At 42.8% G+C, this 16357-nt stretch overlaps 1 protein-coding gene across 1 annotated transcript in view; it reads left to right on the top strand.

Moving 5' to 3' along the window:
* Window positions 1-16357, top strand: part of cyp26b1 (cytochrome P450, family 26, subfamily b, polypeptide 1) — a 35355-nt gene that overhangs the window by 4766 nt on the left and 14232 nt on the right. The window contains exon 2 of the mRNA XM_085450659.1: window positions 14118-14342. Coding sequence (XP_085306785.1) covers window positions 14118-14342 — 225 coding nt within the window. The remainder of the gene's footprint in view (window positions 1-14117; window positions 14343-16357) is intronic.

The raw sequence follows: 16357 nt of genomic DNA on the forward strand, positions 1-16357 counted from the left end.
TTTTTCACACACACACACACAAACAAACCACACAAACATGTACATGGAGCAGCCTCACTGGACTGAATCTGGGTCAGATGAGAAGAAATGAACATGAGGCTCGCACACACAGAGTGGAAGGTCCAAATGTTTTGTGTCGTCATTTTTGGCTTGCATAATTGGTCAAAAATAGCAACCAGCAGCTCAGATGGAGCTACATCAACTCACACACACACACACACACACACACACACACACACACACACACACACACACTAATGAGGTACCCTCTGCCTGCCTGCCTTCTGTCTATTCGGCTGTGATGAAGTGTAAATGACGGTGGCCAGAGTAATGACAATCCTGCAGCCCAAACACTCTCTCGTGGCTCACAGTGACGACAGCCTCCCTCCTTTTACAGCTTGCGCCTTCTTCTTCTTCTGCACCTGCACTGTTGTCTTCTTCTATGGTGGTACGGCTACAGATCCTCGGCAGGTGATGGCTGTTTCTGTTGATGGTATTTGGTGTCATCAGGTGTTTGTGTTCTTTGATGACTTGAACCCAACCTTTTCATATAGTCAACTTTTACAACATCCCAAGCAGCCTTTAAAAGCAACTTTTAATTCTTGTTTGCAGATAAATGCAGGAAAAAGCCACCAAAATTGAGAAGTGTTCATCAGCCGTGCAGAGTTGGAAGGTTTGACTAACAAGGCTACTTTAGTTTCTTCCTCACAGCCCAAACACGTGCACGTTTGGGTTTACCGGTCATTCCCAAATGGTCCTAAATGTTGGCCCTGCGACGGACTGGCGACTTATCTGGGGTTTATCTCGCTTTGGCTTCGTCTGGCAATCCTCACCTGGATAAGTGCTTAAGAAGCTACATGGATGACACTGATGCTCAGTCAGGTCCATATTGTCTCACTGCAGCCCGCTGTGCAGCGTTTTTCAGTGTGCCAGCATACCCTTTGGCTTGGTGAGGACAAATAAGTAAATACAGAAGTCTGAAGTAGGAGGTGGATGTGGAGGAAAACCTTCAGCATGACGAAGCATCACTGGGCAAGATACTGAGTTTCCACTGATGCATTCATCAGAATGTGAGTGTGAAAGGATGAATGAAGGCTGTAGTAAGAAAGCGCTTTGGTAAATGGACTGATTCATATGCAGTGCTTCTCTGTTCTACCTGAGCACTCAAAGCCCTTTGTACAACATGCCTTATTCACCAATTCGTACAAGCACTTTTTTCATTTTTTTCTAGAGCAACCTGTTACCTTACTTAAGGATGTTTCAGCATATCTAGACATGGATCGAACCGCCAACCTTCCAATTAGCAGATGACCTGGTTTTACCTTCTGAGCTGCAGCCAATCCCAAACAGAGCAGAAAAGAATTATATAAATACGGCTCCTTTTGTTGCTTTGTCGCTGGCGTTAGGGAAAAGGTCAGTGTTTGGGTTTAGACGCCTCTTTTCTCAGCGTTGAACAAAACTTACGTATCTCCTCTTCAATAAGCTTATTCTTCATTTGCCTAATCGGCATGGTGGTCATTTCACGGTGTGTGTACCAGCAACCATGCTATCTATTCACGGCTGTGCCAGGCATGTGGGGGGATGTGTCATGTTGTCTGGAGCAATACATGAAGCTTCTGGCTCCTGACCGAACGTCAGCATGTAAGGAGCTGGAAGTGAGGACGCACAACATGCTAGAAAAAACACTGGATTTAAAAAAAATCAAATGCAATGAAACTTAAAAAAAGATTGTTGTTAAAAAAACAATGTTTCCTAAACTTTTTTAAAATTGGGAACAATTGTACAAATTTTAACAGAGATTCACAGATCTTGACAAATTGTCATCATAAAACTCTAAATTCAGTCGTATACGACGCAAGATTCTCTCATGCCGACGGCAGACGACCACCTCGAAGCTCCTCTGCCTCGTAGTGCATGTGAGGCCTTTTGTTTTTTAGCCGAATTGCTCCTTTAAGCAGCTCAGACAGAGGGGGGATTGTGAGGACTGGTGGCTTCATCTATAGTAGGTTCCATTACTGCGGTCCAGCCTGCTGTGTGCTGCATAGCTGTGGTTACACAGTCCTGAGGCGCACACACACACACACACACACACACACACACACACACACACACACACACACACACACACACACACACACACTCAGAGTCTTTCCATTTGCTGTGTTGGTCTGTGTGTGCATAAAGTCATATAACATGCAGCAGGCGCACATATAGAGTACGATGATGTAGCACACATGCAAAGACACAATTAATTGGCCACACATGCACAGCAGTGTGTGAGCACACACAGATCATAAACCCACTCTTTCTCTCTGTCTTTCTTGTGTGGCGTGGCAGGGAGCTGGCAAGTGCATGTTCACTGGGTAAGAGATACATAGTTCACTGAGCGGACACAGGGGGTAAAAGTGTTAACATTCAAGGCAGGACCCTTGAACCGCCGAGGACGCTTCTTCTTCTCACACCCCGCTAAACTGTGTTCAAGCTCCTCTCTGTTTTTCGTTGTATTTTTTCCCCGTTTTTTCAATTTTCTTAAATTTAACAATGAAAAAAAACCTCCTGTCACCGTCTAGTGTAAATATAGTCGACTTTACATTTTAAGTGCATTTAATGATCCTCTGCGTGATTCGTTATATAATTCCCCCCCCCCCAGCTTTTCAGACCCGTAGTGCTGCTTCCCTGCAGCCTTCTGTTTTTTATCTTCTTCAAATATCTGAGGCATTTCTAACTTTCTGGATTTCAGTTTTTCAAAAATAGCCTCACCTAATTTTTTCCCCACTCTTTCTCTGCTGTCTCCTCGAGCCTTTGCTTCTCTACGTCTTGCCATTTTCTTGTTTTCCCCCAGTCAATAATGACATTTTTCATCACTATTTTTCTTCTTCCCTTTCCCCCCCTCACTCTTACATCCATCCATCCATCCATCCATGCCCTCCTCCTCCCTCCTCTTGTACAGATTAGCAGGAGGTACTGGCAGCAGGTCCCTTGCCCCTTCTTTCACCCCGAGAACACACTGCTCCCTCCTTCAACACTCTTGTCCTGGGCCGAATATAGAGGCCAGTGTTAATCTCCCTTTCTCAATGAGTGTGCGTGTGTGTGTGTGTCACAGAGAGCTCGAGTTTTTAAAAGATCAGGAAGTTTTTTCATTCTCTTATTTTCTCATTGTTAAAAAATTGGCTGCACAACTCCCACCAAAGAGCTCAATGCTTGCTGCATTTTTCACAACGCTTTCCCCACTTTTTGTCAAGCGTCACGGAAGAAATCAGGAAGTTGCTCCTAAAAAACAGACGAGCACGGCATTGTAGCAAACGCTAAAAGTGTTAGGAACTATTTTCAGCAGCGGCTTGATCTACAGTTGGTGCTATAATGACTATTTGGTGCTTGTAAATGGGACCAAGTCAAGCAGATCTTTCCAGAAGAAGATAGAGAAGCAGTGCAAACAAGATCCTGTTTGGGTTCCAGTCGCAGCATCCGAAGTCAAGTTCAGGCTCAGAGGTCGCAGAGGTTGCAGGAGAAAAGTGGCCTGATGCCTCCTGTAAAAACCTTCCATTACTCAGCGAAATGAGAGTTAACTCTCTGGACAACAATGGAGGAACAGGACGTGTCAGATGGCAGCTGCTAGGAGGATCAAGTCCTTGTTGGTTTTGGTCATTTAGAAGGAAAAAGAGGGAATATCAGCTGAAGGATATTGGTGGACTTTCACACGGTGTCTGTGTTGGCTTGTAGTTGGGGTGCGTCTGTGTGTCAGGGTATTAGCTCGGGTCCCCGGGGTTAGCGCTTAGAGAGTTTTAAACAACCATAATCTCCCTTTCTATAATGTCCCCGGGTCAGGGGCCAAGCCTCTCCCTCTCTCTCCCACCCGCTCCCTCTCTCTCCTGCTCGCTCGCTCTATTCTCCTCGTTTTTTGGCTGAACTATCCGTAGCCCTTTTTTCCTTAATCCGTCCTTTCTGAAACGAGCACCCATCCCGATCTCCCCGCCTCCTCCGCCACGCTCAGTCCCCTTTCACACTTTCTCCCTCCTTCTTTAACCCCCCCACCTTCATTCTTTATCTTTCCTCCTCTCCTCTTACCTTAGTTTCCTTCCTTCTCTTCTTTCTTCCACCCCACTCCCCTCATTCCTAACCCTTCTTCTTCTCCTCCTCCTCCTCTCGGTGTCTCTCTCTGATGTGGTGGCGTGACTGCAAAGGGACGGGGGTTCATTGTCAAGTTGAGGACCTATCGCACCATTCAAACGCACAAACCCCCCCTCGCACACACACACTGGCTCCTTGGTATCTCTGGCACCAGCTGAATGATTGACAGTTGAAAAGAGAGAAGGAATTCCCTTGCAGCCTTTGACCTCGTTTCCTCTGCCTCGCACTTCCACAGTTATTCTCGCAGCATTTTCACTTTTCATTTTTTAACCTTTGATTTAGATAAAAGTGGGTTTTTTGTATGTGTCTGTGTGTTTCCAGACTATATATTCTCCCCTTCCTATCAGTCAAGCATCATACGGACAGAGATCTTGTGGATGTTTTTGCTTCTTCGCCTGTGACTTTTGTGGGTTTTAGATTCTCTTTTTCTCACTTCTAGTAACGTTAGCGCATCAAGCTAACCGTGAGCTACCTCACATCGCTTCATGTCGTCATTTGCGTCTTAAAGGTTGCCTTTTAACAAACTGCAAAGACTTGAAGAGGAGGGTGAAGGCCGGCACTCAGTACCTGTCATTTCTTCAGTTAGAGGGAATTAAACTCGTTGTTTCCTCGTACATTTGTTTCGCTTGCTTCCTCTTTAGCACCGATGTACAACCGTACTGCAGTTTCACTGTGCCTGTGTACAAACATGTGCAAAGACAATAAAGAGTTAAAGTCTGATGGATATCCATTCCTCTCAGAAATTACAGCACAGATAAATGCAAGCGCAACGCTTAAGACAACCACACATTTACATTTTAACGAGAAACGCCACCGACAGAGTCCAACACAATGACAGCAGCACGCACGCACCTCAGAAAGCGTGACCCGTCCCTCCCCAGCGCTACACCACCGAGGTAATGTCCTACATTTTGATTGGCTCCATTTTAGCAAAGTGAACACACATGCACGTTTCACAGGGATTTTGGGGTTACAAAAAAAAGCTACAAGGGCAGAAAACGGTAATTCGTGAATGCACGAAGACAATGAGAACAATCGTAGCTCTGTCCATCACACGATCGATGCTGTGACAAACCTAACATGTACAGTTTGCTTTCATTTTTAAGAAATATCGATACTGAAATTTCTGACTATATTATTACTGACGTGTCTCACGTCCCATACAAACATACTCTTTGTTGGAAACCAGCCGCCTCGAATGTGTTGAAAGGAGCCGTGATTAAAAGCGTCAAACAAACAAAACAACCGAGCAACCGCAAAACCAGAATACGGTAAAAAGGAGGCGAGGCTGAAGCCGGATGTGGTCAACAAGTTCAATCTGAGCTTTCTTAAGTTTGTTAGATGTAAGGTTAATATTCAAGTTATTATATTTAACTTACATTTTTAAATTAAAAACAAAAGCCAAACAGCTTCTTTTGATAAGTATTTAAAATAACGACTCGCGTTGGTAAATGTACTGCTTTACTACAAATTGTTTTTTCCGAAGTAAAATGTTTTCTGTCAATGTCACTGTGTAAAATATAATATTTTGGGGCTCATACTCGGCTTTCTTGTAAAATGTTAGTGCACGCACCTCGATTAAAGAAAACGTTTAAAGCATTTTAAAGTGTGAGCCTGCTAATTCACACAAAGCTGTAAAGTGACTGGAGTTTGATGTGAAAAAAACGACTTTTTAACCATTAATTTAGAAACTATAAAGATTTTTTTAAAACGCGGATGCGTTTAAATCACAGAAAATAAATGCAAAGCAAGAATTTAGACCAAAGTCTTCAGGATGCACTCTTTCTTCCTGGTAATTTAGCAGGAAATGTCAGAAAACAACACTCTTACGAGCACGTCTAAATCGGAGTATAGCGTCTGTGTATGTCGACTGCATCGTGTGCACTTTACACCGAGTTAATAAGTCAAACATTTTCATTCAAGGAAACCTTCAACTGCTCTGGGAATGCCTTGAAAAAGATAGATGTAATTTATATATTTGATAGATCCCCCAAAACATCAAGTTTGGGTTCACTCCCTGAAGTTAATTTGAAATATTTGCTGTTGTTATATCAGCTGCTTTCTCTCTTTACACAGTAAAGCTTCCATCTCCCTCATTTTTTTCTGCAGCTGGTAAAAAATCTTCCCCGGGTTTGTTGGTGAATTTCCTACAACTGTCTGTTTCTCTACTCCGTCTAACCATCACCCCAATATTTATATTTCATAGACTCTCTAAATATACACACTTATACACAGACACACTTACTCTCACTGTCTCTGGTCAGCGAGCCAGTGTGTGTCTGTGTGTGTGTGTGTGTGTGGATTGATCTGAGTAAACATAATTAGCTGTGTTTTTTTGTCTTGCCCTAATAAAAGACTCATTTGTTAGACATTTCCACTGCACTACAAAGAGGACATTTATAAGCCCGGGCCCAGGTTCGCCCCCAGGCCAACCCCAACAGAACAGACGGGGGTATTTTTAGCACGGCCGGCGTGCTAGCAGGGTTTGCCGGGACAGTGTGTGTGAGTGAGTGTGTGTGTGTGTAAGAGAGAGAGAAAAGAAGAGAAACTGAGATTTTTTGACATCTTTTGTGATTGTGCTGGTTTTTGTGAGAAATTCTGTTGAAATGTGAGTGTGTAGCTCTCCTTTATTGAGGAAAAAATCTGATAAAAGCACTCTAGAGAAGCGGACACTGACGGCTACGAGAACGCTGTCCAGACTGTAGTCACGCACAGACAATCTTTCAAGGCCATTCCTTTAGTCTGTCCCCTTCCCATTGTGTGTATAAAACCTTTAACCCTCCTATTTTAACCCTCCTTTAACCACACCTCAGGGTCCAGCTTGAAGCTGTGTTCGCCTGTCTAAACCTAACGACAGCGTTTTTGTTCTTATCTTAAAGTGAACGGGGAGTTTATGGGTGAGACCGATGGAAAAAAGCGTGTGGAAAAAAGCATCAATTTTTAAATTCTTTTAAGTCGAGAAAAGTTTTGTTTTTGAAGGAAACCCACTTCTTCCTTTCAAATCCAGAACAGGGAGAATGGCTGAAAATGTCGGTGTACAGGTTGTTACAACGAGAAGATCGACGGGAATTTCACTGACCACACACACAGACTAGTGTGCATAAAATTTTGTTGATTATTATGATAAAAACACCTCCGCCAGATTCCCTTCTTTTTAGAAAAGATGTTCCCCTGAAATAATCGATCCACATGATAAATGTCTGTAACAAAATGCAATCAGCCCGCTGCCACCAAACCGCAAAAGTCACGAAACCTTCATATCGAGAGTTTTGGATTCAAACAGCTTGTCAAGGTCTAGAAATATTTTAAACTGCTTGCATCGCCATGGCAACTGTAATAAATTAGAATTATTAATGACACTGTGAACCAGTTTGGGTCCAGGCCCCACCGCTGCTGTTTATTCCATATTATTATATACAACGAACAACAGCAAAAGCGCCGTTATTTTGTTCTTAAGAGTCAGAGTAGAATGCACTTCAGACATTTTGCAGAATTAAGTGAAGCCACACACACACATGCACCTTTATTTGTTGTCCATTTGCTAAATGCATGGAGCTAATATGCAGTAAAGTTCAAATAGGAATTAATTTAAACCAAAAGAAACAAATTTAACCCACTTAAAATGATCTGCGAGAAGGTTATTTATACTTGTTAAAATCAACTGTGAATGTTTTCGAGGCCATGCTCGCTGGTATTAGCTGTGTTATCTAATCACAGCAGGCTACTTATAGCAGATCCAAAATAAAATCTACATGTCGTCAGTTTTGTTGCTTTTCATAAAGCATCCAACTGGCGTACGGCGTTGCAGGTAATTGCAGGAATTTCTTTCAGCTTGTGCTGGAAAACCTTCACAAAGTCGGCCGCCGTTCAACAGTGAAGCGGCGGCAGGGGTGTGATTGCACCCTGAGCTCTCTGGCTTGATTCCAGTGTTATTCACAGCTTCTGACTGCACGGTGCTGGAAAATAAAAATAAAATTAAATAAAACCCGTTTTCGGCTCCCATAGCCAGCTTGTACTTCCCCCAGTTGCTATGTAACAAGAAAAAAAAACTTTATGCCCACTGTCATTAAGAGAAACCTCTTTATGGTTTTCAGCTCACATCAGAGTTTGTTGCCTGTGACCTCGATGGTAAAATCAGCCGTTATGTTGTGGGACCAATTTTGGTTTGGGGTTTTTTGTGTGTGAGTGTTTACAGCGACGGCTGCTTCGCCTCGCCAGAGTTTGGAGGGAAAGAGTGTTTGAACCAATCAGGGTGATTGCAGACGCGACGGCTACGTTTACAAATCTGTGTGTGCGTGTGCACAGTTATGTACGTGTTCTCCTGCAGAAGAACTGTGGCGTCATTACATCACAACTTTCCATGCTTGCTCCCTGTGTGTGTGTGTTGGGCCAGTTTTGAGAGCGGCGGGGAGGTTGTGGGGTTAGGGAGGGATGGGGTGGGGGTACGGGGGCTGTACACTTCTCACCTTTTAAGCTAAATGTCACCCAGACCACACCCCTGGCGCATGCTCACACTCAAGCACACACACACTTTTTTCTTGCAGAGAATCTGACAGAAGAAAACCTTCAGCATTTGCCAAAATGTGTGCGAGTTTCTAAAAAGAAAACACAGAGAAATGGAAAGAGAAGTCGTAACGCACAGAACGCACAAAAAAAGTACACAATCGTCCCAATCTGATGCTGTATCTCGGAGGGTGAAAGGGAGCCTTGTCTGGCTGCCTGAGGAACTCCCTTTGAATTGGACTGTGTGTGCGTGTGTGTGTGTGTCAGCAGGCCTGCCAGGCAGACATACTAAACCACTCTACATCCATGTGGCAGCAAAATGTAGCTTGGAAAACAACCCTGCTCTAACACACACATTTACGCACTCAAACACACACACACACACCCTGAGGGCTCTAGAGGCCAGCCGGTCGACCTGGTGTGTGTGTTTGTTAATGTGTGTGTGCTGCAGTGAAAACAGGAAGTGTACAGGAGCTGTGAAAACAGCTCGGGCCAACGGTTTGTACCCAGACACATCGACAGAGAGAAAAAGAAACCCCCAAAATTTGCAAAGGTGCATGAATGAATGAATGGATGCGGCTTCAAAAATAGACTCTTTAAAGACAACTCAGTCCCAGCTACACTGAAACTGGATGGTTTCTACAGTTTTCAGCCGACTATCAGGTGGACGACATCGACCAGGAATCAGGCAGCTGTCGGACAGCTTTGCAGGATAAAACCCAGTGTGAATAAAATAACGCCAGCACCTCGAGCTCGAGTGAACACTCTGAAACACGGCAGGGTGGGACAGTGGGGCGTGAGGAGCTTGAATGCTAATTAACAGGATTTTTCATCTATAAAAGCAGTCTGGCAATCAGAGTTTTCAAAGCAGCACGAAAACAGCAGCCAGACGTACAGAGAGGGCAAAAGCATCTGTGCTCAATTTAGGTCGACTTCACACAGAGAAACCTTAGCATGTCAGCTACGTTGCGATGACGAGAGAAAGAAATGAATGACTGATATTAATAAGCAGTCATGAAGGAAGAAGGAAGCTTCAATCACCTCTTGATCGTCATTGGTTGCTGTTCAGCAGGTGCTTTGCATCGCATCTTTATCCTCTGCCACAGAAACCGTTTGAGTCTTGTTTGTCTTTCTGATGTCAAAAAACGATTTAATTACAACTCTTATTTCCAGCTTATATTTGGTGATATGGTAATGGAAAGCAGCAGCAGGAACCAATTACACAACGGAGATGTAAGAGGTGGTATGAAAAGGAGGTGCTGGGGGTGGAGGTGGGTTGAAATGTGGCTTGCAGAAGGAGCATTGATACATAGCACGTCTGGATGTGTACAAGGACATCGTGTAAAAGGCTCAGCTTAGCTTCTTGGCCTGCCTGAACTAACACCGTGCTGAGCTGTAGGAATCAAAATGACATGGCTGTTAGTTTCTGCAAAAATGACTCAGTTTTACTGCAGCAACTTCATCGTGGGTGGAAACTGGGATTGAAACTGGTCTGTTACCAGTCTTTAGGAGTAGGAGCTTCACCTGCGTGTCAGCTGTGTTCGTTTAGGGTCGTGGGTTTTCCTGCAAAGATGTAAATCCAAGGAGTACTGGCAAAAGCATGCTGAATACAGCACACTATGGAATAGAGCAGCATAACAGAGCAGCTGACAGTAGCTGCTTTTTTCAAAGGGGCTCCATACACAAAGTGCATCACTTTGGTGCTGATGGTTGGTAGCCTTCTGGTTGCCTAGGTAACCCTCTAATATTTTTACAAACCCTGCCACATGGCTATCGACGGCATACTTCACTTGAATTCTATTCCATCAATTGACCCACTTCATGTCACCAGTGGTTATTTTACCCACCTTCGCTTCAAGCTGTTTAATATGATTTGGTGTCTCCGCCTTCAAGATATATTTCATTCGTGGTTGAAGGTGGAGTCCACCAGTTTTTTGCTAGTTGTGAGAGGTAATACAAAAGAACCAGCTAATTAAAAACCGATATCCCTCTTATTAGTTGATGGTAATTTTGGAGGGGTTCAGTTTTATCCGGCTCATTCTTCTAAATACGTGAAAGACCATATAAAGTTTTGAGATTGCATTTATTACATTGCCTCTTTTAGCCCCCTTCAAAGTCTTTATCTATTCCCATGGTTGTCCCCCGCACGCTGCTCAAACACAAGTGAGCAATATGTCTCTGATAATTAGACATGTCTTTAACATGTACCAGTGTGTTTGGAGCTGAACCTTTCATAGGGACTAAAAGCAGGAATATCTCAGCCTCTGGTAATTTATTCTCTTAAAATGTGTGACTTTATAAACATGCACTACTAATTCCACTGAGTTCCCCTTTACAAACATCTATGCACCGAATGTAAAACACTTATTTACACCCAACCAGAGACACACACACTTTTTAAAGTCACTCCTAATTTAGACCATAAGCTCCTCCTCAGCTTTGAAACCTCTTGGCCAAGCGGGGTGTTTTTGATTGGGAGTTTAGTAAATCTATCGAGGCTTCACTGTAGGGCTGTGAGCCAGTAATCACACCGCTGACCGGAATCAGTGAGCGGACACATTTTGAGCCCTCGCACACAAACAAAAAGCACCGCCGCCGCTGCCAGAGGTGTGCCCTCGACCAGGAAACAAACTACTTGCTAAAATTAGTTTCTGAGCTCCGCATTCAAACACAAACATGCGGCCTATAACTGCACTCATACACATGCTGACTGTTTTGTAGTGTCGGGTGTTACAGCTGATCTTAATGTTGGCTCGTGTCAGGAAGGTTTGAAGTTATTCTGATTTTTTTTAAACAAAAATCACAATAAAAATGCTCTCCTTGTCTGTTTTGTGTTGATGTGTGAATAAACTGCCTTACAGGCTGTCCTTTTGCCTTCATGTTTACACACACACACAAATATATATGCGTACATATATATTTGTGTGTGTGTGTCTGTGTGCCTCACAGTCATAAATATCTCTTTTCCCTTGAGTAAACCGGGGTCAAACCAGTTAGTGTTGTCACGGCAATTTGCAGTTGGGCCTCCGCATGTTTGTTTGCTTTCCATGTTTCTGAGTTTTTAAAGATCGTTTTATTTTAGTAATCTTGAGTGAGAGTGTGTTTTTAAGTCTATATGCACATGTGTGTTAATACTTGCATTTGAATAATGCCTTGTTAGACTCAGTGTGTATGTCCCGTGTACGTGTGTGTGTGTGTCTGTGTGTGTAACACAGTAAGCAGCCTCTCAGGCGGCTATATATTCTTTTCACTCAAACAGCCCATTTACAGTTCTGGGGTCGGCTCCCTCTCACTCTGCTGTGACCCAGACCGTTTAGAGGTCAACGTCAAAGCTGAACTCAGGTCAGCTCGCTAACTGACTCCAGCTTTGGTCCTCTGGGGGTTGTGCTTGCAACTTGGGTTGTCCAAACTGTGGGACAGGGGCCCTGAAATGTGGCGATGTGGCTCCTCGTGATGGGTCGAAACATAAAACAGGGACAAATGTTTATTTTTTTATTCTCCAGCAAGAAATTCTAATTTTTCTCCGTGGCTCGTAGTATTGCTCATGCACCTACATTGTTTTGGTGTTAACTGCCCAGTTTTGCAGGTATGGGGTGTAACAACGCTTATCTAGATGCTTATAGGAATAAAACCTTAATCTCTCTTTTTTTTTAAAGAAATCACACACCTGTCACTAAAAAAATTATTTTGCACTTTTTCTAAGAACTATTTTCGAGTTAAACCGGAAGCTCTACCTGTAATTCTAGCAAGCACTATGGTTCTTATAGAAAAAGGGAAAATTCACTTTCTCTGATTGCCTTCAAATAAAACAATCTGAGAAGGAGGAATCCCCTCTGTGATTTAAATAGTGACAACCCTGTGAAGAAAGACGTAGTTTAATGTGCTACATGTTAAACTACATCTTGGACGTTTGGACCTCCTCAATAATCCAGGTAAACTGATCCCGTTCATCTGGACGTTTTCAACTGGCGAAACATTTCGTCAGTTTTCCAAGTGACTGCGGGTTTCCCTAACCTTATAAACATGACTGACACTAGCAACATTGCCTAACAATGAGCCATGAGCTCAGTTGCATGATTGTTAATATGTAGATTCCCATGACCATTCGTCAGAGGTTGCCGGCATAGTCCATTCATCTTTGGGTTCCCCAGGCCTGACAACTTGGAGCTCCACCTCAGTTGATGAACGAGGAGAAAAAGATTTGAAGTGGCAGTGGCCAAAAATGAGCAGTCTGAGGCTGAAACTTCTTATATCCTCGAGCAGTCTCCTGTCAGTCTTCTTCATCAGGATGAGAAATTTCATTTACTGTATTTTAAGCCTGAACTGCAAATGTTTTGAGAACCTTTAACCTCACCGCTCGTGGGCCGATGTTAAAACTGATCTCTGCCTGTGCCCTAAAGGCAACTTGAATCAGTTTTCATTGCATTAACCTGATGTATACAGGCTCCTTAAACATCTGCAGTCTTCTGCTTTCAGTTGGTTTAAGTTTACTTTTTTCTCTGAGAGCTGAGATGATGGAAACCTCAGTAACTTTTAGCATGTGGAGAACTCACCAGTCTGTTTGGGCCCCGAGCCACAGAGAGAGTAGAAAGTACTTACTGAAACCTTTTAGAGATGAAGATCAAAAGCTGGGGTGAAGGTTGGATCCTAAAGACTGTTTTAAATTATTAGAAAGTGCAAAAAGCATGAAGAACTAGCATGTTTTGTTAACGGTGGTCGAGGGCAAGGAGAGCGTTTTTCAGAGTAGGCCCCATCAGTTCGGTGAGGTATCACTGTTTTGAGGAGCCTTTTTGGATCTGACCATCTTCTGTTTGAGGACAGCAACTGCTGGCTGTCTATTGTAATATTTCATCAGTTTTTAAAATGATTTCTGCATGATTAAAACCTCGTCTCACAATGTTTCCGTGACAGTGATGATGATGGCTAGAATCACTAAATTTTAAGGAATTTCATGTTAAGAATACACTAACCCTTAAACTGCTGACAATATAAAAGATTTCTTTGAGTGCAGATATTAAGAAAGATTTAGAAGTGGAGATGGGGGCAATCTCCATTAGCAGGATTTGAAAAGGTTCCTCTGATTTCCGTGAAACAGGGTGAGGAGTGTTTGGGGAATTCCTTCTGTTACCGTCTCCTCACACCTGCTTCTCTCAAAGGGGAACTCCAGCATTCAGTCCCAACAGTGTTCTCTAAAACTACCCATCTTTCTCTTCTTCCTTTCTTAATAGAATTTCGACTTTCTTATAGATGTTGAAGGAGGAAGAATGGAAAAGCACCAGGTTTATTTTTCTATGAGCAAAACTAGTTTCTTTAATATGGATTTTTGACATACTGCCTCATATAATTAATCCTCCAGCACGACTAAAGAACTGTCGCTCATTCTACTGTAAAAAATATCTTAAAACGACTCTCGTGAGTTGTGTCTTCAGCATTACAAGTTAGATCTGTGATTGATCTCTGTGCTTACTCTCTTTTTCTTTGTCCAGGGCTCGAGCTTTCATGCATCACGGAGACAGAAGTACGGCAACGTGTTCAAGACCCACCTGCTAGGCCGTCCTGTGATTCGGGTTACGGGCGCAGAGAACGTGCGCAAGGTGCTGATGGGCGAGCACACTCTGGTGGCGGTGGACTGGCCTCAGAGCACGTCCACGCTGCTGGGACCAAACTCACTGGCCAACAGCATCGGAGACATCCACCGCAAGAGGAGAAAGGTCAGGACACGTGTTAATTTAAGTTCGCAAACACACACAACTATACAGAGATACCGAACGCATGTATTTGTGTGTTCATCTTTACTTTTAATGCTTCACTTTGTGCTAACTGCAAAGACTCAACTTGACCAAGGAAAATTTACACCCTAAACCAATCAAAAGTAAAATATTTTCAGGATGTAGATATTTTGATTTTAAGCCATTTGACTATACAAAGTGTTTAGTAAGACATCTCAGTCTCTGTCTTATATTTTTAGCAGCACAAAAAAAAAGGCAGCACTATAATTTCAATACTTCAGGCAGAGGAAAGATACGGACTTAAATATAACAATGCAACTACTGATTTAATTTAAATGCAATCATTATTAATGACTCTGTCCTTGGATACAACTAACTACTCCCTTCAATGTGAGAAGGTTAACACCAGCTGCCAACTTTATTTTGATATTCTAACACGATAGTAGAAGGAGCTAAAAAGACCGTTTTAAACTGAGGCATAATATTTGAACTTTTTGGAGACCAGAGTACTCACCTGACACAATAGAAAAAAAAGTTAAATGAAAATATACCTTCAAGTGTTTCCTGAATCTGCACAACTGTTTTTTGTTTTTTTTTTGTAAGTACGGCTTATATTTGGCTTCAGAAATCTAGCTGCCTGCAACACATCGTCAACAGTTCCTCGAAATAATTAGCAACAAATGATAAAACTGCACTCTGACGATAAACTCCAGCCCTGACTCAATATCGACAGAAACGCTGAGTTAGGTCCTTTATTCCCTTTTACGTTATGTTAGGTAGAAACTGATCATCTCGTCACATGACGCTTTAAGGGGACAACCTTGAGAGCACTGAAAAGAATGAAGTAGGAAGCATACGCTTGCTATCGTATCAGGGCGTACCAGCTTTCTTACAAAGCTTCAGTATGAACTAAAAGCAGCACTCTGAAAGAAAGACTCACCGCTGGATGGTTCAAACAGCAAAGGATCTGTCTCCCTCGAAATGTCTGCGGCTAAACCCACCTGGATTCACAAATATAAACCCAGAACACAAAATACAACACAAAAGAGACATAAGATTAATTACACAAGTTATAAAGATAATTCAACTCTTGTCTTGTTTGGCCTGATGAGGTTTAATGGTCCCAACTTTTACCGGCTTTTCTCTTGTACCTTGTTTTTGTAACACACCAGGCTGAAGTGTGGAATTGAATGTAATCATATGAACTGCATCTTCATGCAGCAGCATGCACAAGAATATCAAATGCTCACCCTGAGACAATGCTTGAATACATTTCTCGGAGGCAAAAGAAACGTGAGGCAGTAAAAACATATAAAATCACCAGGACATCTTAAATAGTCGGCTTTTACTTTTACCAAAGATGAAGATCTGTCTCCACATGCAAACAAAAATAAACTCTGAATTTCACGTCTAAAAATTACTTAATTCTTAAGACCTATAGGATTTCTATATTAATCTGTTAGTCATTTCATTTATAAGCTGCCAGAGAACAGTGAAAAATCCACCCGTCATCAAGCACAACGTCTTAAAACAAGGAGTCTGGAGCAAGGGCAGAACCACTGCGCTTTAATCGATGAAGAAAATAAAAAGCAGACCTAATTTAAATGCAAACAATTAATAGATGGAACATCAACTTTTTAATTCCTAATGATTGAGTGAAAACAAAATTGGGAATTGGGATGTGCACATTATTTTTGTTTGCAAAGGCAACCATCGGACTCGGGAGTGACGAGCATCTTTGATCGAGTCCCAAACAAGTTTTCAGCCTATTTTCTGTTGATTTCTTCATCTCTTTGCACACTATGTGCACATCAACCTGCAGCAGCTGCAACTGCATGCAGAAACGCTCATCAATATTCATGCTGTGGAATAAGTGGCAGACAGTGACGTGCACACATTCGGAGTCCTCTGCACAAAGGGTGAGGCAGGACGCGCAAACAGACAGAGTATCGGTGTAAAGCTGATCCTGTCCGCTCGCTCTTATCAGCAGCATCCTG

The sequence above is a fragment of the Copadichromis virginalis genome, linkage group LG3 (genome assembly GCF_057382275.1).
Source record: "Copadichromis virginalis isolate Kocher_CV1m ecotype Utaka linkage group LG3, C_Virginalis_male_GT1.1, whole genome shotgun sequence".
Lineage (NCBI taxonomy): Eukaryota > Metazoa > Chordata > Actinopteri > Cichliformes > Cichlidae > Copadichromis > Copadichromis virginalis.